This window comes from Microtus oregoni, unplaced genomic scaffold (genome assembly GCF_018167655.1).
Source record: "Microtus oregoni isolate MIOR12 unplaced genomic scaffold, Mior012 000005F_ref0000423, whole genome shotgun sequence".
In the NCBI taxonomy this organism is placed as follows: domain Eukaryota; kingdom Metazoa; phylum Chordata; class Mammalia; order Rodentia; family Cricetidae; genus Microtus; species Microtus oregoni.
The window spans coordinates 28,880,966-28,905,761 of record NW_024543064.1 but is presented as its reverse complement, the minus strand read 5'-3'; the positions used below and the strand labels follow the sequence as shown (position 1 = coordinate 28,905,761).

The 24,796-nt window shown below is 43.0% G+C and overlaps 1 protein-coding gene across 1 annotated transcript; it reads left to right on the top strand.

Moving 5' to 3' along the window:
• The first annotated feature begins 182 nt into the window (after positions 1–182).
• Positions 183–21,998, top strand: Rragc (Ras related GTP binding C). The gene is made up of 7 exons (XM_041651542.1): positions 183–535; positions 2,886–3,089; positions 3,986–4,185; positions 7,137–7,251; positions 8,153–8,295; positions 12,677–12,825; positions 20,544–21,998. The coding sequence occupies exons 1-7, from the start codon at positions 302–304 to the stop codon at positions 20,693–20,695; spliced, it is 1,197 nt and encodes a 398-aa protein (XP_041507476.1). The 5' UTR covers positions 183–301; the 3' UTR covers positions 20,696–21,998.
• Positions 21,999–24,796: the final 2,798 nt, after the last annotated feature.

Below are 24,796 nucleotides of genomic sequence, written 5' to 3'. Positions count from 1 at the left end.
CGACAAGAGGCGCGGCCGGGCCGCTCTCCTCGTGACTCCTCCTTCCCCCCTCCCCGCAGCAGTCGCTGCAAGTCAGGTGATTCCAGGCACGTGATGCACACCACCTACCCTGCTGCTCCGGAGTGGCAACCCACCCAGCCAATAAGGAGCCGGTTCTCGGCGGCAGTCCAATTATCCGGTTTGGGGGCGGGCCCAGCGGCGGCAGCGGCTGCCGGGGGCGGCGGCACCAGCGGCAGCAGGGGGAGGCGGCGGCCTGGCCTGGCCTGGCCTGTCAGGGCGCGGGCGGCGGCGGTCCAGCACCATGTCCCTGCAGTACGGGGCGGAGGAGACGCCCCTGGCCGGCAGTTACGGAGCAGCCGACTCGTTCCCCAAGGACTTCGGCTACGGCGTGGAAGAGGAGGAAGAGGAGGCAGCGGCGGGCGGCGGCGGGGGCGCGGGGGCCAGCGGTGGCTGCGGCCCGGGCGGCGCTGACAGCTCCAAGCCCAGGATCCTACTCATGGGGCTGCGGCGCAGCGGCAAGTCCTCCATCCAGAAGGTGAGCGCCCCGCGCCGGGCCTCCCGCCCTCGGTCTCGCTCCGCCCGCAGCGCTCAGGTGGCGGCCGCCCGGGAGGCCTGAAGAGGGTGGCGGCCTGGCCCTGCGTCCCGGCGCACGGTCCACGCCTGCGAGTGCGGAGCTTGGGCGCCACCCGCCCGGGGTCCCCGACCTGGGCCTCCAACGCCCGACTCCACGGGCCGAGGGCCGAGCGGGGCAAGGAGGCGACGCTGGCTGGAGGGTGGAGGCAGGTGCCGGGCACCGCCCTACATCTCCGCCCTCTGGGTCACAGCCCCTGTGGCGTTGAGGAAACCGACTCGTTCTCTCCGGTTCTCACGTGGAGAACTTGGTGAGCGTGCTCCCCTGCAGCTCCTCACTTAGGTGACCCGAGTTTTCAGGGAGTCCCCGCCCAGGCTGCGGGCCACGGCAACTCCAGAAAGAGTTGTGGCCAAGACATTGGGCAGCGAAGTACCTGCTGTTATTAGTCTGGTGAAGACTTCCGTGACGTTTATTGGGGGGGGGGGGGGGAGGGTCCCATCACTGCAGGGTCCCATCACTGCACCGACTTTTAGTTCTTGTCGCCCGGTGATTGCAGCTACAGGTGACAGTCCCCTGTAACTGGTCACACACAGTGCATTCTTTTTCACCTTGGGTCTGTCAAGATCTAGTAGAATGCCTAAGGCGTTTTATTTTCCTTGAACAGGAAAATAGAGGCAGGGTTGATTTTATTTCATCAATCGTTCCCATTACAAACTGCGAACTTCTGATAAAACTGGTATCGCTGACACCCAGGCTTTTCCCGTTTCCATTCTGACACAAGGTTTATCCAGATCTTTCTGGTATTTTGTAGATGCGGTGTTTTTTGTTTTTTGTTTTTGTTTTTTAAGTCGCTACCCTAGCTCTAGCTGGACGGTAGTGGCGCACGCCTTTAGTCCCAGCACTCGAGGCAGAGGCAGGTGGATCTCTGTGAGTTCGAGGCCAGCCTGGTCTACAGCGCTGGTTCCAGGACAGCTAGGGCTGCTACACAGAAAACCCTGTCTCGAAAAAAATAAATAAAAGTAAACTACCCCCTCCCCCTGCATTTGCTGAACTATTTTATTTACCTTAATTCTTTTGTCAGTCTCAAAATTTGGGCTTTTGGGGGGAAGAAAGGTGCGGCAGTACTTTGTAGGCTTGAACACAGGCCTTTTCAAACTGGTACTGCGAATTTTTGTCTCTCTTCCAAGTTAACACTGAGAGGCAAGTTTGCTATATGTTAGGATTGTATCAGGCAAGCCTTAAAAACTACATCTCCAGCCCTGCTGGTTCCCTCTGTCCCTCCTTCCTTCCAACTTCCTTCTTTTCTTTTTTACATATCTCAGGCTAGCCTTGATTGAATTTCTGGTCCTGAGTCTACCTCCGAGTGCTGAGAGATTACAGGTGTGAGCACGGTGAAGGTTTTACCTGGTGCTCATTCCCAGCTGTGAGACTTAACAATTTGCTGTCTTTACCATTTCTTTTCTTGTGTAGCTGCCGCTTCCCTCCTCCCACAGGCCTCCCCACTTCTCACTCTGGACAATTTTGCATTCTGTTCAGATTGGTTTTTTTGTTTGTTTGGTTTTTCTTTTTTTCTTTTCTTTTTTTTTTTTTTTTGTTTTTCTAGACAGGGTTTTTCTGTATCTTTGGAGCCTGTCCTGGAACTATCTCGAACTCCCGGAGCTCTGCCTGCCTCTGCCTCTCTAGTGTTGGGATTAAAGGCATGTGCTGTCACCGCCCGGCTCATTCTGTTCAGATTGTGAACTCAGTGAGGGCAGGATCCAATCTATTTTTTTTTTTCTTGTTCCTTAGAGGCGGAGGTAAGCTTGTGTTATTTTTGAATGAGTTAGTTTTAAACTTCATCTAGAATAGTTTCATGATCTTAAAGCAGGTGTTGACAAGTTTAAAACAGTAGAGCCTGACGAAATGGCACTGATTTCAGTACTGGAGGAAGTAAAGAGAATTGAATTTTGAGTCTGGGCTACAGTATAGCTAAGACCCCTTTTCAAAACAAAACCCCTTCCCTCCCAGAATAAAAAATTACAAATACCCTGAATGAAAACCAAACACATGGGAACAGCGTAAGCAAGAGATGGTGCCACTAGTAGTAACGTAGTTAAGATAGTAAAAGAAAACTCATTTTACAGTGGGTGAGGGGAGCTGACTCAGCGTCTTCTGTCAGAAGTAGAAGAACATTACCAGTGATTTAGCCTCCAATTATTATTTCTTTGGTTTTTGTTGTTGTTATAGGTCAAAATTTTACTGTCAATGATATGGGATTTTTAATATAAATTCTGTAGTTAAATAGTTGTGAAATCGTTTCTGTTTCTCTTAACAGGTGGTGTTTCATAAGATGTCACCAAATGAGACTCTCTTTTTGGAAAGTACAAACAAGATTTATAAAGATGACATTTCCAATAGCTCCTTTGTGAACTTCCAGATTTGGGATTTTCCTGGACAGATGGACTTCTTTGACCCAACCTTTGACTACGAAATGATCTTCAGGGGGACAGGAGCATTGATATATGTCATTGATGCGCAGGTAGTCAGGCATGATATGTGTGCTTTCTTCTCTGGTGGCAAAAAGATGTAGGAACAGAGGAAATTTGTTTGTTTCCTTTGTCACATGCTTGAAGCTTGTCTCTTCCCAGTAGATCCCCTGACAGTGTAAGACAGTCAGCTACAGAGGGATTTTTGGGAGCAGACCTGTTATTGTACAATTCCAGACTCTCAGGTGCTTAGAAGATGTCATTTACATTTCTTGAGTCCCACTTAATGAACAGTTACCATTGACTTTGTATGTTTATTGGTTAATAGTAGCTGTTGCTGTAGATAGTAGATATTACAGTGGTCACCTCATCCATTGAAGTATCCCCATCAGTGGCCACAGGAAGACTATGAGAAATGAGTCCATTCTACTTTTCCTGATTTAAGTTGAACTTAATCTAGCAGCACACACTAAGGGCCCACTGCATGGTAGGGAGTCGGATGGGCGGGCTGTGTAGGGAAGGAATGCTTTCTGAGCGCTGCCAGCTCCGTGGTGCGTGCCTTCTCTTACACCATCTGATTTATGGAGTGGTGTGGGTAGTTACCCTTGACTTGAGGTCAGGGTTTAAGCAGTTTACTTAGAGCCACACTCCTGACAAATGGCAGAGCTGGGATTACTTTAACAGTTCTATTGGGGAAAATGTGCGTTTTGCCTTTCCTTCTGTTACAGTGACAGCATTAAAACTTGAGGCATTGACTTGGTATTTGATTTCCTATCTTAAGAAACGGAAGAGCTATTTACTGGTTATATGTCAGCACGTCTGAATATTTATGAGTAATTAGGATAGCCTATTTTCTGTGGTTGGGGAAAGAGGTGGTTTGAGGCTTTCTTAACTTGTTACTTGTGTTTTATAAGGTTTCTTGTTAAAACTCTTTTGTTCTGACTTTCAGGATGATTACATGGAGGCTTTAACACGACTTCACATCACTGTCTCTAAAGCCTACAAAGTTAACCCAGACATGAATTTTGAGGTTTTTATTCACAAAGTTGATGGTCTGTCTGATGATCACAAAATAGAAACACAGAGGGACATTCATCAAAGGGCCAATGATGACCTTGCAGATGCTGGGCTAGAAAAGCTCCATCTTAGGTAACAACATGTGTGTTTGATACGAGAGCCTTGTAAATGTATTCCCATCTCTGTCATTACGCACACCAGCTTTCTGTGACTGGTGGACCCTTTCCCAATTCTGTAATCATTTTGATCTCTTCTTTGTTGAATTCCAAGCTGTTTTGTAAGCTTTGTGTTACTGAGAGATTACTTTCCCCCTTTTCATTTTCCTGGTGGTTGAAGTCATGTGAAGTATTTCCAGTGGTGCTTTTGCAAACTCATCTCGAGGGACTGGAATCAGGCTCTTTCCTCATGGCGTGAGTCTGCCTTGGGACTTCTCCCCCTCTTGGTTTCTTCACCTTTTAACCCCAGTTGGCTTTGTGCAAGAAATCTGTCATAATTTTTGTGAAAGTTGACTTTGGGTCTTGTCAGTGTCTCAGTAGGAAGAGCCCAAGTGTGGACTGATTCTGGTGTGTCTTAGCTTTTCAGACAGCTGTGGTTCTTAGACAGTCTGAGTTAGGTAAGTTGTCTTCTGTGCTTACATAGTGCTGCTACTGAGTTTGAAGGACTGCTGCTTTGCAGTTAAATATCAAGAACTTACCCTAAAGAACACATACTAATATGGAATGATGGTTATGTATTTTGTGTATTTGTATTCTAAAAGTGTATGAGGAATGTTATTGTCTATCTTTTGTGATAATGGAAAGAAATGAGTAATTACAGTACATGGGAGGATGTCCACTTGATCATAAAAACAGCTTAAGGGGAAACCGAGAAGAGTTGCAAGTGTAGTTTCCTTATCCCTGCTCTATTATAAAAACTTGCTTCTGTATTCCAGCCAATTGTCCTATTCCTAAAGTATCTGGGCCTTAGGCTGTAGAATATTTCAGGTAGTTCTAAGGAAACATGGTAGGGAAAATCCCATTGATCCTCTTAGATTAAAATTTTAAAACATTTCTAGGTAATTTATGCTTAAAAAGAATAAAGTAGAGTCTTTATCAGAGTTGGGCATGGTGTTGTACCTTTGTAATCCCAGCACTTGGGAAACAGAGGCAGGATGATTGTGCAAACTTGAAGTCATCCAACCAAGGCTACTTAGTAAGATCCTGTCTTGAAAGGCAAAAGTAAATACATGTTCATAAGAGAAAGTAAAAGTGCCATCCCATAAAATCTTAGGGATCTGGTAATATAGTTTTTTTTTTTTAATTTTATTTTTTGCCAGAACTTAAAGCCTGCTTCCTTATACTGGTGAGGAACCACTGTTATTCTGTCTGCTCCTTGTCAACTCCTGCCGAGCTCTCCAGGACATTCCATGTTTTCCCCTGTACTTAGAAGGCACTGCAATAAGCCTAGCCTCGGCAGAATTTTGCATCAGACTTTTACTGTTTATGTGTGTTGGGAATTGAATCCAGGACCTTGTACATACTCTTTGTAAGCATTTTGCCCTTGAGCTTCTGCCAGCACATCCCAAACCTCTGTTTAGTACCAGCAGTTATATGGGTGAGGTACAGCTTGCTTTTCCATTTCTAGGAACTCAGCTTCTGAACATGCTCTGTGCCTTGCAGGTTCTGTGAGTCCCCACCATCTCCAGTCCTCACAGGTCCTGATGACTCTAACATTTCTCAAGTTTTTGCCTAAAGGAAACACTGAAATGTCCCTTCTTTGCTAGTGTCAGGAGTCACGTAGCCTTACCTGCCACCTTTAGAGTAGAGCCCCTTCTTGATTAAGTTCTTATGTACTTCCTTCAAATTTTCTTTACGCCATCTGTAAAGTACAAATACAGTTCCTCATTTCTGATGTGGTAATGTTTATATAAAATAGATCATGAATGCAATTAAATAAAAAAATGTCCTTAATGAAAAAAACAAGTGGAATTGTCCATAATGTTTAAGGACAAATTTGTGTTTTATTAAATCTACATGTGATTTCTTCACTATAATCCTTTTAGAGTCCAACTCCTACTCTTTATAGTTCTCAATCTTCCCTAGACTAATTACTTAATCCTGAGGACCAGTGTAGTCATGCAATCAGAAGAGGTCAGGTGTTTCAGGGTGTTATGGCTGCAGACTGATTTGTTTACTCAGCAAATCCTGAACACTATTCAGGCAATGGGCTTGCAACTGTGAGAGAGATGACAGCTGCTTTTCTCTTGGGGCGCACGATTGAAAGGATACAGCTCGTAAGAAATGTATGGTGGAGTTTAAGTACTTACCAGTGCTGTGAAGAACAAATTATGGCAGAAGGGTAGCAGGAACAGGTTTACTATGTATGTAGGCTGGTAGTGGGAGGAGAGGAAATAACAGGATTTAACTGTATAGTCCTGGAACTCTGTTATGTAGACCAGGCTGGCCTCAAACTCAGAGATCCATCTGCCTTTTACCAAGGCTGGGATTACAGACTTATATACCACCATGGCTGACAGGAAAGAACTTCTTGAGGTGATGTTTTAGTTGAAATGTGAATTGTATTATTTAATAAATACCACATAACTCTGCTTGGTGTGGTGACAAAGGACTGTAATCCCAGCTTTACTTGGGGATGTGGAAGATTAGAAATTCAGGGTCATCCTCAGCTATATAGTGGGCTTGAGGCCAACCTGGGTTCCTGCTACTCTGTCTAAAATAAATAAATACATACATACATACATACATACATAAAAACAAATGACCCTGTCTCTATCTTGAATTTTAGTCTTGGCTTTTGTCTCAGTTTTGTTCTTGTGAAGTAAGCCTTAAGGGGTGGTTTGCAAAGCGTGTGTGACCCTCTGGGTTTCTCTTTTGATGAGCCTTCTTGGGTGCTCCCTTAATTGCCCTCTGTGTAGTGTAGTCAAGGGGGTGATTGGCACGGCCAGTTTGGGAAATGGTCTTAGCTATCAGAAATGATGGGGATATGAGACAGGATACATCTGAGCGTTAAGAAACGGAAATTATAGGCATTGTGACAGTAGTTATTGAATTTATGAAGTAACCATCTGGTGTTGAATTTTCCAGCTTTTATTTGACTAGCATCTATGACCATTCAATATTTGAAGCCTTCAGTAAGGTGGTACAGAAACTCATTCCACAACTGCCAACTTTGGAAAACCTATTAAATATTTTTATATCAGTAAGTGAACTATTTACTTTTGATATGATTTTTCAATTCTGTCATCGTTATTAAATGTGTTTGCATTTAATTCTCCACAAAAATGGTACTTGAAATAAAGATCAGTGACTCAACATGTCGGATAGGATAAATAATAGCATAAAGTATAGCTTCAGTTGTTTTCTTGTGTATTGTTGTTGGTGATGGTGGTAGTTGGTGTTTGTTTGTTTGTTTTTTTAGGTAAAGTTCCCTGTACTTTTTTATTTATTTATTTATTTATTTTGGTTTTTCGAGACAGGGTTTCTCTGTGGTTTTGGAGCCTGTCCTGGAACTAGCTCTTGTAGACCAGGCTGGTCTCAAACTCACAGAGATCCACCTGCCTCTGCCTCCCGAGTGCTGGGATTAAAGGCGTGCGCCACCACCGCCCGGCTTCCCTGTACTTTTTTAATTGTAAGCTTATTTAATTGAAGGTTGGGATGTAGTTTTGTGGTAGGGCACTGCTTAGTATGTGAAAAGCCATAGGAGCAGTTTCTAGCACTGCATACACACAAAAGTAATAATAATAATAATAATGAATCGTTGCTGGTTGTGCTGTGTATACCTGTATTTCCAAAACACAAGACACAGAAGCAGGATGATTGAGATACATGCTTTGTAAGGCTCTGTTTAAGGTCTCCCAACCAAGCATCATTTGTTTTTGATGTTTAATTGTATTCTTAAAGGTGATAGGAAGGGTTCAGGTGGATTTCATTAGTAGAGCATTTATTGAACTCTGCATTCATTATCCCAGAACCATTAAAAAAATGTGGAATATTACTTTTAAAATTAAGAATGTTTTTTCAGTAATTTAAGGCCTTTAAAAAAATTGCAAATTGTGATTCCTAAAAGAAACTGAACACTTATCCAATTTTGTTTTCCCAAGAATTCAGGTATTGAAAAAGCTTTTCTCTTTGATGTTGTCAGCAAAATCTACATTGCAACAGACAGTTCTCCTGTGGATATGCAGTCTTACGAACTTTGCTGTGACATGATTGATGTTGTAATTGATGTGTCTTGTATATATGGGTAAGTGCTTTACACCTTCCTGCAAGATCCCAGGTAGGCGGGAACCTTATCTAATTCCTACCTCGGGCTTACACTGAATGAAATGTGGAGGCAGAGGCAGGCAGATCTCTGAGTTTGAGGCCAGCCTGGTCTACATAGTGAATTTCAGGACAGCCAGGGCTACAAAGTGAGATCTACATCTCTAACTGTCCCCAAGATGTCTGAACAGCCATGTGAGAATCTAAGCCCTGGGAGGATCAGAAGTCGAAGGTAGCCCTATATAACCAAATAACAGTAAATAAAACACACTAAAATGGTGTGAATAAATGCTGTTTCCTAATTTAAACTCAGGTTTCATGGAATGAGGGACTTTGGGATTTGGTTGGTTGGTTGGTTGAGATGGTTTTAATATGTAGCCCTGACTGGCCTATAACTCACTATGTAGACCAGACTGACCTCACAGAGATTCTCCGACCTCTGCTTTCTGAGTGTTGGAACTTAAGGCACATAGCACCACACCTGGTAAAAGGGAGGATTCTTAATCTTAACAGTGTCTTAAAAAAAAAAAATCAGAATTTTAGCTGGGCATGGTGATGCACCCCTTTAACTCCAGCACTCGGGAAGCAGGGGCAGTCCGATCTCTGAATTTGAGTGAGTTCTAGGACAACCAGGGCTACATCATTAATGAGACAGACCATGTTTCAAACAGATAAGCAAAAAAAAAAAAAAAAAAAAAAAAATCGGAACTTTAGTTGTTAGAAGGACTTGCACGTAAAATATCTGATATGTGCATGAGATTCCTGAAATAAGTCTCTTACCATGCACACCTGCCCATCCTGTCTGCGTGCCTGGTTTGTCAGCACCTTCCTTCAACTGCCTGTGAACAGAATGCCTTACCTTGTCTGTTTCTATCTACTCTCGCTGATTATATGCTGTCCCTTGTACTATTTTCTGTAATAAAACTGAGGTGGTCTGTTACTCAGTAAACTTTCATGTTTTCCATTCTTAAAAATAGATGATCAGAGCATATTGCTTTAAAAAAAAAAAAGAAAACTAGCCAAAAATTTAAAAGCCAGTACATTTTTCTAACATTTATTTATTTATTTTGTGTGTGCGTCCTCCATGGTGCTCAAAGTGAAGGTCAGATGGCAGCTTTCAGGAGTGGGTTCTCACCTTCTGCCTGTTGAGACAGGGTCTCACTGGTTCCTTCCTTCCTTCCTTCCTTCCTTGTTTTGTTTTGTGTTGTTTCGTTTCGAGACAGGGTTTCTCTGTAGCTTTGGAGCCTGTCCTGACACTCGCTTTACAGACCAGGCTGGTCTCCAACTCACAGAGATCCGCCTGCCTCTGCCTCCTGAGTGCTGGGATTAAAGGCATGCACCACCACTGCCCGCCACTCTCTGGTTTCTTATGTGCAGCGTACTCCAGGCTCGATTGGCCCTCGTGTGCTGAACTTCCTGTCTCCACCTTTCCATCTCATCATGCAGCTGTGATGTCAGGCTTTTACGAGCTGAGACAGCTCTGGCCCTGTCATTTGGTTTGTTTGTTTGTTTTGGTTTTTGTTTTTATTTTTTGGTTTTTTTTTGTTTGGTTTTTCGAGTCAGGGTTTCTCTGTGGAGCCTATCCTGGAACTGGAACTAGCTCTTGTAGAGCAGACTGTCACCTGGGTTTTTTGTGCCCTCCCCCCTTTTTTAAACAAAACAAAACAAAAAACTGCTATCAGTTTTCATATTTTAGATCTCTCATTTGGAAACTATGTCAGTACAAATAAATATGAGGGAAGGTTTGAAGTCTGCTGTGTGCATCTTCTGTAAGCATATAAGTGGGATACCGGATACTGCTGGGTCATAGGAGAGATGTGTGTGTTGACACTTGGCATTCGTTCTTCTAAGGGTATCTGCCGCAGCAGTCTTTTCATTGAGAATTTCAGCACCTGTCAGGTTCCCTTTCCTCTCCTCTCAGCTGAGTCCCTTTAGGTCTTGTTGCTTCTAAATCTTCCTCTTGTCTGGGACCTTCCTGCTCCTGCTTAGACATATTTTGATTAAAATTCGAGTAAGCATACTTGCTTCAAAGGTTTTTTTTTTTTTTTGGTTTTGTTTTGTTTGTTTTTTGGGAGTCAGGGTCTCAAGTAGCCCAGGCTAGCCTCAAACTTGGTATATTTAGTTGAGGGTGACTTTGGACTTCTGATCCTCCTGTCTCCACCTCCCAAGTGCTAGGATTACAGGTGTCCATCACCACACACACGTGCTTTTCTGTGGTGCTGGGGATGGAAGTCAGCTACATCCCTAATTTAGGCGCCTCAAAATCTTACATAGAGAGTTTGACCCAAAACAGAAACAAACAAAAAAAAAACCCTGTAAGTTTTAAGTCTACTTTTAAAGGTCATTAGCATATTTTATTTCTTAACTTTATTAATCATCAAAATCTGTCTAATCTAGACATAAATAGCTGTCTAGATGTCTCTCTTGTTCTCTCTGCCCCTATAGCTTTGCATTTGCTAAGCAAGTAAGTGCTTATAAATCTGTGTCCCCAGTCAAGGATGTACTTGTAACATTTTTTTTTTAATTAAAAAGATTAATGTGCGTGTGTGTGTGTGTGTGTGTGTGTGTGTTGTGACACACACATGGAGGTCAGAGGGCAACTTTGGAGTCACTTTTTTTCTTTTACCTTAATGTGGGTTCCAGGGATTGAACTCAGGGCTTCATGACATAACTTTCTCATGTTAGTGTGTGACTTGGAATCATGTGGCTCCACACCGGATACTGCAACTGCTGGCTATGAGTCCAGCCACAGATGTCCATACACGTCTGAACTGGCTTGTTGTCAGCTGGTGCCTGCTCTCACTTCCTGTGTGGCACAGAATAGGATCTCCTTGACCTCTGGCTATCAGCTGACAGCACAGAGCGTTTCCTCTTCTTCCATCAGGAGGAAGCGGTTTCCTTTTATACTGTAAAGCATATGGATCAGACTTCCCTACTGCTTGGGACTGAATGAAAACCCTAAGTTTGAGTCCAGACCTTGCCAGACATATTTTTACTTTTTATGAATAGAGTTTTATGACTTTATTTGTATTTAGGTTGCTATGTTTTGCTCCACCCCTGTGTTAAAGTGGTTAAATAAGGCAGCAGTAACAATTTGTCTCTGGGCTGTGGGAATCAAATTAATGTATGAAAAGGTGAGCTGTAAGATTTAGAGCAATTTGAAAACTAAGTCCTTCTTCATGAGAACAATACATGAGATGGTAAATTCAAGAGAAAACAGGAGGGGAGCCTTGTTTCCTTCCAGATACCTGTTGATAGCATTTTCTTTGTATGTTTCCTTCACTTTTTTTTTTAAACAATTTTTTTGGATTGCTTTTTTTCTGTCTTTGAAACAGTCTTATTTTAGGCCAGGCTTGCCTTGAATTTGTCATCCTCTTCCCTAGACTCTTGAGTGCTGGGCCTTTCATCCTCCTTTGGAAGGCAAAAATACTTCTTTTAAGATGTATTTTGTTTATTATGAGTATGTGTCTGTGTGCCTGCATGAGTTTATGTGCACCGTGTATGTGTGTGTCCTTGAGACCAGAGGGCACCTCAGATTGCTGAAACTGGAATGGCAGGATTCTGAGCTGTCTGATGTGTGTGATGGGAACCAAACCTGGGTCCTCTAGAAGAGAAGTGAGTACTTTTAACTAGTGGGCCATCTTTCCAGCCCCCAAAGAGGCAGTTTTGATGACTGTCAGTTCTGAGCAGGCACAGCTGCATGCTTGCTCTGGTGCCATGGGTGCCATGGAGGACAAGTGGCAGGAGTCATTCCTGTGTTTCTATTTGTGGCTCAAACTCCACTTGTCAGGCTTAGCACCAAAAACTTTACCTGATAAGTTGCCTCACCAGCCCTGAAACTCCATCTAAAAGTTCTTGATTTTTAACATAATTCCTGTCTGGGACTAGTCTTCTATAGACTTTATGAATTTTCTTGAGTTTTTATTTTTGGGGTGATGAGGATTGAGAAAACAACAAAAGATGTCTGAGAGAAGGTGTGATTAGATTGACCTGTAGAATATATCCTACAGTAACTGGCTGGCCACCTTACACCAGCTTGAGGGACGTGAGAGAGAGCACGGTCTGGGCAGGCAAGTGGCCTGGCCAGCATGATTTTGGAAATGTCTGTGGTTCGGAGCTACATCATTGCCACCTTTGTTTCCAAATGCTTGATGATGGTAATGCAGAAGGATATGCATAGCTTTGCTGCTAGCAGAGGCTCCTGGGTTGTATTAGGAATCTCTCCCTAAAGTGATGGCTGCCCCAGTATTCAAGGCAGTATTGTTCCTTGTCAAAAGATGTTTAGGATGGGGTGGAAAGGTTTGCTCCTGTACAAAATGCCTAGTTGGGAAACTTGTAATAAATGGTGCTTTCTTTTAAAATAGATTGAAGGAAGACGGAAGTGGAAGTGCCTATGACAAAGAATCGATGGCCATTATCAAGCTGAATAACACAACTGTCCTTTATTTAAAGGAAGTCACTAAATTTTTGGCACTGGTTTGCATTCTTAGGGAAGAAAGCTTTGAACGAAAAGGTAAAGTTTTTTTCAAGATTTTTAAAAAACTGTTTGTATTTATTATTCATTGTTTAAATTTCTTTCCTTTTTATTTTTTTACTGTGTGTGTGTGTGTGTGTCTAGGTATACATGTACATGTGCATGTCTATGTATCACATATATGCAGTGCTGGTGGAGGCCAGAAAAAAGCATTGGCTCCCCTTGAACTGGAATTGCAGAGTGTAGGGTTTTGTGAACTATCATTAAAAAGAAAAAAGGCCTGTGTCAGCACACACCTTTAGTTCCAGCACTCAGGAGGCAGAGGCAGGGGAGTCTTTGTGAATTCCAGGGCAGCCAGAGCTGTTGCACAGAGAAACTCTGTCTTAGAAAACTAAAAAAAAGAAAAAAAGGCTTATTATTTTATATGTTTGTATGTATGCCTGAGTATATGTATGAGTACCACAGGGATGCAGGAACCCAAGGTGGGCAAAAGAAGCCATTGGAGCCGCTGGAATGCTGGAGCTATAGGTGCTTTTGAGGCTCCGTTGGGTGCTGGTAATTAAATTTGGTTAAATTTGGGTTCTATACAAGAGCAGCAAGCACTTTTAACTGTTGAACCATTTCTCTAGCCCTCAAAGAGTTGCTTGTTTCTCTTTTTTAATTTTTATTATTTTATGTACATATTTTGCTTGCATGTATGTCTGTGAACTACTTGTATGCAGTACCCACAGAAGCCAGAAGCAGGTGTCAGATGCCCTGGAACTGGAATTACAGATGGTTGTAGCCACCATGTGTGTACTAGAAATCAAATCCTGGTCCTCTGGGAAAGCAGCCAGAGCTCTTAACCTCTGAGCCATCTCCAGTTTAAAGAGCTGTTCTTTTGCTGTTGTTTTGAGTTTTGAGGCAGGGTCTCTATCATGGTACTCTGGCTGTTCTTGAACTTGTTACGTAGACCAGGCCAGCCTTGAACTCACAGAAACTCATCTGCCTACTGAATGCTGGTGTTAAAAGCATGGGCCAAAACACCCAGCTAAAAAGCTGTTAAATTACAATTTTTGTTATGATTTCTCAGGTTCTTGAAAGTAGTATTATGCCATAATACTAATTACTATCATACAAGTGATACTTAAATACTTCCATGCCTTCTGTCTATATATTGCTGTAGCATGATTAATAAAAACCCAGAGTCAGACTTTGAAGTTCAACTTGAAGGTCAGAAAAGCAAAAACAGCCGGGCGGTGGTGGCGCACGCCTTTAATCCCAGCACTCGGGAGGCAGAGGCAGGCGGATCTCTGGGAGTTCAAGGCCAGCCTGGTCTACAAGAGCTAGTTCCAGGACAGGCTCCAAAACCACAGAGAAATCCTGTCTCAAAAAAGCAAAAAAAAAAAAAAAAAAAAAAAAAGAAAAGCAAAAACAGCCAGCCACTGGCTCTTACCACTACCTTGACCTCAGTCCAAAAATGGCAATCCTGCCTCCAGGAATCTCAGAATGAGACTGTTTCCTCCCGTCTTACTCTCTAGGGCTGGGATTAAAGGTGTGTACCACTACTGCCCAGTTTCTGTGGCAAACTAGTGTGGCTACTGGGATTAAAGGTGTGTCACCATTGCCTGGTCTCTAAGGCTGACCAGTGGGGCTGTTTTACTCTCTGATCTTCAGGCAAACTTTATTTATTAAAATAAAAAATGAAATATCACTCACTACACATAGCCCAGACATTCTCTTTCCTTTTAATCTTATGCTTTAAATCAAGGTTTGATCCCATCCCCTCTTCCTCCATGTACTTGTGTTGGCCGTTCTTGCCTGTGGTTTGTTTTCCATCTGAATCAGTCCTCAGCTATCTTCCCTTGTTTCATCGATGGCCTTTTCTTCTGCAGCCTCCCCAGTCTTCTGGAGTGTGTGGCTGTCAGTCCTTCCTTGAGCAATCACGACTTTCTTCTCTGGATCACCTTGTGTATTTTTTCTGTCTCCTAATCCCTTCTGGCTGGTTTCCTTTGTCCTTATCCCATGTTCTTCAGAGTCAAATCTTTCTGCTTGCTTCTGTCTCTTCAGGTCAGCTCCTTCAGTAGATGTCTGGAGAGTTTGTTTTCTCCTACCGTGGGCTCCAGGGATTGAATTTAGGTTGTTAGGCTTAAATGGGGAAGTGCTTTTGCCCATTAAGCTGGCTCTCCAGCCCTAGTTCATGGCTTGGGTTAGTCAGTTTGTGACTGAAAATTTACACCTGCAACTTTATGGAGCTTGTGTTGTACTGTGTGTGGACCTATTAGTGAAGCATCCCTGCTTCAGTATTTGCCAGTGTTCTGGCCGTTGTGTGCATCATCTTTGATGATGACCCCCCACATCTTCTTTTCCCTTCTGATGCTTCCCTACCCTGCTTTTGACATACCTTATGTCATTTTTCTCATGTTTAAACTTCAGTTTCTTATGGTAGGTAATTGGTGTTTTTAAGATTTCTTTGTAGATTGGTGTCCATAGATGGGGTTTCATAGTTCCTTTTTTCATTCTTCTGCATTTCTCACATTGAGTTTTTATCAATTATTTCTTTTTTTCTTTTGGCTTTTTCAAGACTGTTTCTCTGTGTAGCCCTAGCTGTCTTGGAACTCACTTTGTAAGCCAGGCTGGCTTTGAACTCACAGAGATCTGCCAGCCTCTGCCTCTGCCTCCTGAATGATAGAATTCCAGGAAAGCTAGAGCTGTTATATAGAGAAACCCTGTCTCAAAAAACACATAAAAAAATCTCATTTTTCTGCCTGATCCTTAAAAGAAAGATTTATATATAAATTTTTCCCCATATTAAACAAATTATGTGCATTCATATTAAGAACCAGTGTGAAGTCTGGAGAGGTAGTTGAGTGGTTAAGATCATGTCCTGCTCTTTCAAATGCCCCTAGCAGCCAGGCAGGGTAGCTCACAACCACCTATAACTGTAGCTCCAGGATCTGATGCCTCCTGGCCTATATGGGCACTGCATTCAAGTGCATAAATCCACATACACATATGCACATAGCTAAGAAAAGAGCTGGCATGACATTCACCTGCAGTCTTCTGTATATTTTTCTTGATCTAGATTCCTTTTTTGGTGCTGTGTATTTTATTTTTCCTATGCATAATTTATTCTGTTTTGTACCTATCCATAAGCAATATTGTGCAAATGATGCGGAATTGAAGTTAGTTTTTGCAACATCTGTTTTTCTCCTTGTTCAAGGTTATTTTTGAGATTTCCTACTGTTGCATTTTGAAGTTTGTTTTTGTTGCTAGACATTTAAATTTTGTTTTGTTTTGGAGACAGGGTTTCTCTATGTGGTCTGGGAACTGACTTGTAGACTCACTTGCCTCTGCCTTCCAAGTGCTGGGATAACAAGCATGCACTACCACTGTCCAGTTCCCATTTGGATTATTTTAAAGGTACAACTAATTTTGTGACAAATACCCATGAGTAAGCCATATATGATGGCTCATCTCTTTAGTTCCAGCCTTGGAAGGCAGAAGCAGGAGGGTTGTTGTACGCCTGAGGCCAGCTAGGTGTATTAGGGTCTCTGTGCTGTGATCAACACCATGACCATGAACAGCTTTGGGAAGAAAGGGTTTGTTTCAGCTCATAGTTCCAATCAGTCCATCACTGAGAAAAGTTAGTGCAGGAACTTAAACAGGGCAAGAGCTGATGGCAGAAGCCATTGAGGGGTGCTGCTTACTGGGTTGCTTTGCATGATTTGGTCAGTCTGCTTTCTTATAGAACCCAGGACTACCAGCCCAGGAATGGCACCACCACAAAGGTGGGCCCTCAATCATCAGTCAGGAAAGTGTTGTACATACTTTCCTACAGGCATCTCCTCAGACAGCATTTTCTTGATAAGATCCCTTCTTTCCAGATGACTTGCTCATGTCTCATGTCAAGTTGACACAAAACATGCATGCTTTTCATCTGCATGTACATGAGACCATGCCCAAAGTGGACCTCTATCTTAAAGACTATTGACTGAAGGAGCTCCCACAGCACCTCCCTCTTTTGTCTAAATAAGAGAGTTATAAGCCTATGACAAAACCATATACAATAAGAACAAATATCAAGTATTGTCCAGGGAAAAGAAGAGGCAAAAACATATATAAAAATTAGAATTACAGCCAGCATGAACAACACCAAACAAGAAATGTACCCTAAATATTTTAGTAGTTACCCTATATTCTATCCTAAGGAGTCTGTCTTATATTAAAAATGTCTTGACTAAGTCATGAGAGAGGAAAAGTAACTATGACTTATCTAATCTTCAATCCCATCAAAGACCCGAGTAAACAGGAGGTGCAATCATGCAATTTCTAAAAGGTACAAGAAATGACAGAGACAACCGACTACCTGTGCAATAATCGAAAGTCCCATATGTAACATTGGGGCCACCAACTTTGACTAAGGCCTAGAGTATCTAATAGACCATTTTCAGAGGCAGAAAAGCTTGAAAAACTGTTTATTCTGTCTTGGCAAGGTTTGACGGTCTTTTGCCTGTATTTTGCTTGTCCAATCTGGACACTGTGCATTTTGTCAGTGGTCAAGGCAGGGACAGTTCTTTGCCCAAAGGCTAGTTTTGCCAAGAAGAAAACAAGGTCCTGGGGCTGAAGAAATGGCTCAGTGGTTAAGAGCATTGCCTGCTCTTCCAAAGATCCTGAGTTCAATTCCCAGCAACCACATGGTGGCTCACAACCATCTGTAATGAGGTCTGGTGCCCTCTTCTGGCCTGCAGGCATACATGCAGACAGATTATTGTATACATAATTAAGAAAAAAATCTAAAAAAAAAAGAAAGAAAGAAAAGGTCCAAGTGGAGTGTCTTTGGTGCCCAACATTCGCTTGGGAATGGATTGGTGCTGCCAGGAGCAATCGTGTCTCACATCAACAGAACCCTAAGTTATTTAAATGTCATATTCTACAGTTATTTGAAGTATTTGAAGATTATCTCCCTATGTAGAATACAATCTCTATGCATCTAAAGAACTTGATTAGTCTAACTATAAGCATGACAAACGTGGATGACTATTGGCCTGTATTTCTTAATACTTATATAGCTTAAAGACTAAGACTTCATATTAGAATATTAAACAATCTTTAAACAAATGTGCAGCAAATGAGGAAAGTGACCTCAAAATCTAAACAATATATAAGTATTTTGATCAGAGGTAGAAATGTGTCATGCAATATGATAAATATATTCTAAAATTGTATCACTATGCAAAATATCTTAAGCAGAGGTAGAAATATGCATGCATAAAATAGACAAAATAACTTTGCATGGGTGCACAAATGTTATTGACAGAAATAGGAGCATATTCAATATAACAAATATAATTTGAATTTGTATCAATATACAAGAATCTATACCAATGTAAATTATCTATAAATAATAGCTCACAAGTGATCTCACTATTACTCCCTATTATTATTATTGGTCTGAGTAAGCTCACAGTAATCTACCTATTATCCCATCCCATCCATTCCTTTTTTTCTTTTTTCAAGAGAGATCCTTGAGCCTACTTCATTTCCACACCCAACCCCATACCAGTTATAACCAACCCCTAATAATATCCCTAGCCCTGAGGACAAACATTGTTTTTTTTTTCTTTTCTTTTCTTTTCTTTCTTTTTTTTTTTTTAAGGACAAACTTTGTTGGGAGAGAGGGGACATTGTTTTCTTGAATTAGTTCCAGCTCTCATGAAGGTGATGTTATTTCTATGGGATTACCACGTTGGGCGCCATTTTGTAAGCAGAGACTACTTGTTTGTTTCCCAGCTGCCCAGACCTGAATAATCACTCAGAAACTGTATTAATTACAACCCGGTTTGGCTAATTACCCAGGCATATTTCTAACTAACTCTTACATCTGAAATTAACTCATTTAATCTATGTATTACCACAAGACTGGCCTACCGGTAGGTTCTTGTGGGTGTCTTTCTCTTTTGGCAGCTACAGGGCATCTCTTTGGCGCCTCCTACTCTCTCTCTATATCTTCCAGCTTGGCTATATTCTGCCTTATCATAGACCAAATCAGCTTTATTCATTAACCAATAAAAGCAACACATATACAGAAGGACCTCCCATTTCAGCTGAGAATGTAACTCCACTGTTAGAGTGTTTCTGTAGCATGTAGGGTTCACAGTTCCTAGCACCACATGAACTGGGTATGGCACACCTATAATTCCAGCACGTGGGAGATGGAGATGGGATCAGGAGGTTAAGTCATCCTTGGCTACTTAATGGATTTGAGGCCAGCCTGTGCTGCATGAGATACTGCTCAAAAAAAAAAAAAAAAAAAAAAAGGAACAAACAGCAGTAACAGCAACAAACCCCAAGCCAAAGCCAATGTCCATGACCAGATTTGCTTTGTACCGCATCATCTGTTTCTAGGGTGAGTATGCAGGAACAGAATGTGTAGACACATTGACAAAGGGCTCTCCCAAATGACTTCTCCATTTTCACCTTCGCAGCAATGTGAGGGAGTCTCATCATGTTGTGTCCTTGATAAGGCTTGATACTGTTGGACTTCCGTGTTTTCGGTCTGTAGGTGTGAAATGGTGTCTCTTGTCTACATAGTTAATCTTCAGTTATCTTTTCATAGACAGTCAGCTTTCTTTGGTAACTTGTTTTTGTTTTTAGAATTTTGTTACGTTTGTTGATGTGTATGTGTGCACATGTACAAAAGTGAGAGGACTTACTGAAATCTAGCCAGTATATCCAAAGTTCAGCCCCATCTAGGAAGTTTTCACTGCCAGCTTTGCCCTGCCTGCATTTAGCTCTCCCTTCTGTGGACTTGAGCTGGCAGATTGTTTTGATTTGTTGTGTTTTGGCTTTCTGCCCTGGCTAGCATATGCTCGAAAGTGTGGACCTGATGCTGCTGCTTTTGACACGTTACATCCGCTGTCATGCTGTCAATAGGGTTCAGTGACTTATCCAGTCTGCTATAAATTACTGAAAGGTCACATGATGTTTATGTAGGCCACAGAGTGCTTTTTGGTGTTTGATATGGACAAGTGCAGGTGGGTGGTCTTACTACGCCAGTGGGTGTATATTGGTGGTTCTAAGAATTGAAGAGTTTGCTGTTCAGTTTGGGCATTTCAGAATTTTAAGCCAAGTGCCTGATGTAGCTCGGGAGACTGAGAAATGGAGTGTTTTAAGCTCAATATCAGCTGCTCATTCGGAATTGGGGTTCCACATGTAAAAAAAGGCAGGGAGAGACTGTTGATCTGCTTTTCTGTCACAGGAGAAACCTTTGTTCCCCCAAAGCCTCAAGTGGATGTTCAGTTTCTAAAACAAATGGAGAGGAAGTCTCCCCTCCTGAAGCTGGGTGCAGGCTGCTGGGTCCTGATGAGCTGCACTCATGCTGCCTCCTGCTTCCTGCATCCCTCACTTCAGGTTTCATTAACGCATCCACCTTCCCACTTGATTATTTATTTCTTTTCATTTCATTTCATTTGGTTTTTAGAGACAGGGTTTCTCTGTGTAACAGCTCTGGCTATCTAGGAACAAGCTGGCCTCCAACTCACAGAGATCTGCCTGCCTCTGCTCCTTCCAAGTGCTGGGATTAAAGGTGTGTGTCACCACCGCAGGGCCCCTCTTGATTTGTTATATTACTGGTCCTTCTTGTCCACTCCTGCTTTAAATTCAACAGTGTCAGCAGCTGAGTTCTTGGTTTATCATGATTGCAGTGTACAGAGTTTCAGAGAGTGGAGAGCTTCACGGTTGACATTAAACAGACAGGCTTTTTTGCTCTCTCACAGGTTTGATAGACTACAACTTCCACTGTTTCCGAAAAGCTATCCATGAGGTGTTTGAGGTGGGTGTGACGTCTCACAGGAGTTGCAGTCACCAGACCAGTGCCCCGAGCCTGAAAGCATTGGCACACAATGGCACGCCGCGGAATGCCATCTAGTCTGAATCTCAGCGATCAAGGCCCAGTGCCAGCCCACTCCTCCCTCCAGAGTCGGATGCCATGTGCTACAGGACACGGGAGCTGCTGCCTGTGGGAGTCTAGAGACGGTGGTGGAGTTTCTCGTTTAGATGAAAGGCCTTCAGTCTGTGCACCTGAAACTACTATCTCTTTAAAATACGGCACAAAAGAATTACAGAGACCTCAGAACTCAGTGTGTCTTTCTCCTCTTTGGGTCCAACCTTAAATAGTTGGAATAATTTGGACCTGGAGATGATACCAGTTATCCATCTTTACCAGTGAATGTTGCTGTCAGTTCCAGCCTAAAACTATAGGAAAACTGAGTTTTGTATGCTTCCCTTAGGCTCTCACTTGAGTAGTGGCTAAAGACCTTGCTTTGCTTACGTTCTAACACTGCCTCTCAGAGCTCAGGTTTCACTGTACCTCGCAGCCTGTGGAAATGCGTTAACTTGCTGCCTTGGAAGATGCTGCAAAGGGTGTTTCTGTGTTTGTCCTGAAGGAGAGAAGAGAGGAGGTGTCTGTGCAGCATCGGGGAGAGCCAGGCTCAACAAGGGCTGCATCAGTTCCCTGGATGTGTCGAGGAAAAAACTGAAACAAGAGGATTTCCACACCCGTGTTTTGGTGGCAGACGGATGTGCTCTCTTTGTTTGGTCGGGGTCATGCACAGTGTAACAAAGGGAATTTAGGACAGAAGGGTTTTCCCCACAGTCCCCGCAGAGAGGGGCAAACTCATTACGTCACTGAAGTGCTTAACTCACTTTTCTTTAATTTTGATGCCCTGTCTTTTATTCTGTGCTCTGTAGGCTCTTTAAGAATTGTTTTTGACGCAGGTGGCCCTGAGGCTCGGGTGGACTGTCCACTGTGGCTTGGAGGAAGCATGCAGTGGGCAGTGTGTGTTACTCTACATCCCTGTCTCCGGAGTCCTGACACTAAGTGTCAGCTGAGGGACTTTACTTTGCCTGGAATATGAATTCATAGTTCTTTCTCCTGTTCATGGCTGATACCCTTCCCATTGATTTAGACTTCCACATTGTCTTTGCTGCAGATGCCCAGTAGCCACAGTCCAGGACCGCTGGGCCACATGAGTGCATCAGTGCCGCTGCTGAGTGACGCTCAGGTCTGTACCTAGGCAGTGAGACTGGGAGCGCTTCCTGCAGGTGACTGACTGTTGAGTATTTACATGGACCATGGTGATATCCAAAGGAAAAATGCTTTTATATTTATAGATTATTTCATTGAACTATATGTAAAATGGGTATCAATAAATGTATTTACTCCAAAAACAGTTTTCCTTGTGTGAAGTGTGAGAATGCTTAGTGGTCAGACATGATGGCTCTCATTCTCTATCAGCCCCTGTCCTTTACTGCCATGTATGATTACCATTCCTTCTGTTTGAGTGCTTTGGGCTCTGTCTTGATGTCCTTTCCATTTCTGCTGTGGGTACGAGGTGTAGGTTCGGGTGAGAACGTGTTTGGATTTGGGACTTTATGTCACCAGTCCCACTGATGGTGGGGAGTGTCCAGAACCTGGCATGGCTTGTACATTGCGTGCAAGCTGAGGTGAGGAGACTGAGGTAGAGCAGGAGTAGAGGACCAGGTGAGAGGGCTCAGCTGGGGAAGGTGCTTGCCACCAAGCCTGGTTGCCTAAATTTAGTCCCTAGGACCCACATGGTGGAAGGCAAGAACACACTCATGTGAGTTGTCTTTTGACCTGAACACACAATATAGCTCATGTGTGCCTTTAGCCCCCCCCCGACAAACACAAGAGAACCCCGAAAATAATGGTACCAAGTCTCCTGGGTACTCATTGACCTGGATGTCAGTATTTACATAAAAGCATAGTTAGGTGAGCCTAAGCTGATTGAAGAGATACTGTTAACCAGAAGAAAGTATTGTTTGAAGGATATTTAATTTCATAATTAGACTAATCAGAATCTTCATAATCAGAAGTTAAGTTTTGAAACTTCAAAAATAGAAGTCACAAGCTGTCTGAAACAAAAAGCTATTAGATGTATGTAACCATTCCCTGTCTCACAGTAGAAACAGGAGAGCTGTGGATCGGATGGTGTGCGCCTCAACTCCAAGCAGGGATGTCCTTCCTCATGCCTAAGCCACAGTTGTAAAGTGGTGCCAGGGTAAACCAAGATGGCCAGACACCATAGATGCCACTGGTGGCCGGCAGAGCGTGGCCGGCAGCCTGGCCCCCGTACGTCTTGCCTCTTGCCAGGGCTGGAAATGCTGCTCAAGATTTGCATCGTGCAGCTGTTGTGGCAGAAAGGCCACTTGAGCCAGGAGCTCAAGTCCTCCTCCCCCAAACTGAGATGACAGCAACAACGAGAAGCATAGTTTAATGCTCCGAGGTCGGAGAATTGGAGTTTGAAGCAGCCTGTTGTGCATAGCTCTAGGAAAGCCTGAGTTACAAAGTGGAGACTGTCTTAAAAAACAAACTAATAAGCTATGCACATTATTTAGGGGCTCAATAAATTACTTTTTCTAACTTAACGAAATTAGAAGTGTAGGGGTGATTTAAGAAAGGAAAAGAGTGAAAAATAAAAAAAAAAAAGACGTTTAAAAGAAGGGTGACCTGAAATGTGTGGGTCCCCAGTGGCTGTTTCTCTACAGCTATCTCCAAACTGGGAAGGTCGGCCAAGCACCTTTAACTTCCTCTGCAGTGAGGCCGTTAGTTCTCAAAGTGTTGCTTTTCCTGTGCCCACATTCACAGGTGTACAGATGTAAACGCTATATATGGCCATACAGGTTTCAGGTGTTACATTTATAGGTGTGCACATACATAGATGCACACATTATAAATGTATGTATGATATATGTTTTGCATGTGTGCCTATATCAGGATCATCTGTGATGGTTGTTGATTTTACAGAAGCTCTGTGCTGATACAGAGAAATGAATTTAAAAGACATTTTCAACCCTTATTTGGAAAAGCCCTGAGATTCATGGACTTTGGAAAGTTTCTGTTCGTCTTTTTCTTGTTTTGCTTAGGCCAGCTTGGTCTCGAACTCAGACAGCTGCTTGCTTAAGCCTCCCAAGTGCTGGGAATAAAGCAGGGTGTTTCTCTTAACCAGAGGCTTCTCAGTGTTAAGAACTGCCTTATCAGTGTTACAAGACACCCAAGGACATGAGGGAATAGCAACTACCAATCATCTTCATAATGTGAAGTAGCTACTCCATTCCTATTGCACAGATGGGGAAACTGAGGCACAGAGAAGGCAAATTGAAGTGCTGGAGTTAGAATTGGAACTCTGCAGAGTCTCTATCCTTACGCTAATGCATGACCTTGCTGGCTTCAGAGAGAGGGTTTGTTCATGTGGTAGGGCAGAAAAAGAATTCTACAATTCGGGCTGGAGAGATGGCGCAGTGGTTAAGAGCACTGACTGCTCTTCCGGGTGACCCGAGTTCAATTCCCAGCACCTACATGGCAGCTAACAACTGTCTCTAACTAAGATTTGACACCCTCACACAGACATATGTGCAAGCAAAGCAACAATGCAAATAAAATAAAAGTAAATTTAAAAAAATGCAACTCAATCTAGAAGCCTGCATCTTGTCATCCTTTCTAGGAGATGGGCTTTGTAAGTCACTGTAGAGACATTGCCAGATGTGACATCTGCAGTAAAGAAGCCCACTCACCTTGGTGCATCTTCTTAGGCCTGGTTATGCTTTGCATTTCCTAACACACAAGGCCACACTGAAACATTCAGATGGGAGTGGAATTTGACTTTTATCTTTGGCGCTAGGGTGAAGGTGAGGGTAACATACTCAGGGAGGCGAGTGCTCGCCCTCTACCTTTGCTCTACACCCCCAACCTGGGACTGATTTTAATACCATTTTCCAAGTGTCTTGCCTTAAGCAAACTTGTTTCTTGGCTGTCTGGTTTTGCACCAGTCCTTGTAGGCAATGAAGGGACGAGCTTATTTGACTAGCCTTTTCTTAGCATGCCAAGACTGAGGAAAAGCCTTTGCACATGTGAGCTGCCTCACACTAAGGCTTTGCTTTGAAGGCAAGGTCTCTGCCCTGGTCTGGACAGTAAGTAAATAGCATGCTTCCTGTTTTGTTTGCCCTGTCT

What these genes read in the sequence shown, in the direction of transcription:
- Rragc (XM_041651542.1), top strand. Translation starts at nt 302, where the DNA reads ATGTCCCTGCAGTACGGGGCGGAGGAGACGCCCCTGGCCGGCAGTTAC. An exon ending in TATATGTCATTGATGCGCAG is followed by an intron (nt 3,090 to 3,985) that starts GTAGTCAGGCAT and finishes TCTGACTTTCAG; the next exon opens with GATGATTACATGGAGGCTTT. An exon ending in CTAGAAAAGCTCCATCTTAG is followed by an intron (nt 4,186 to 7,136) that starts GTAACAACATGT and finishes TGAATTTTCCAG; the next exon opens with CTTTTATTTGACTAGCATCT.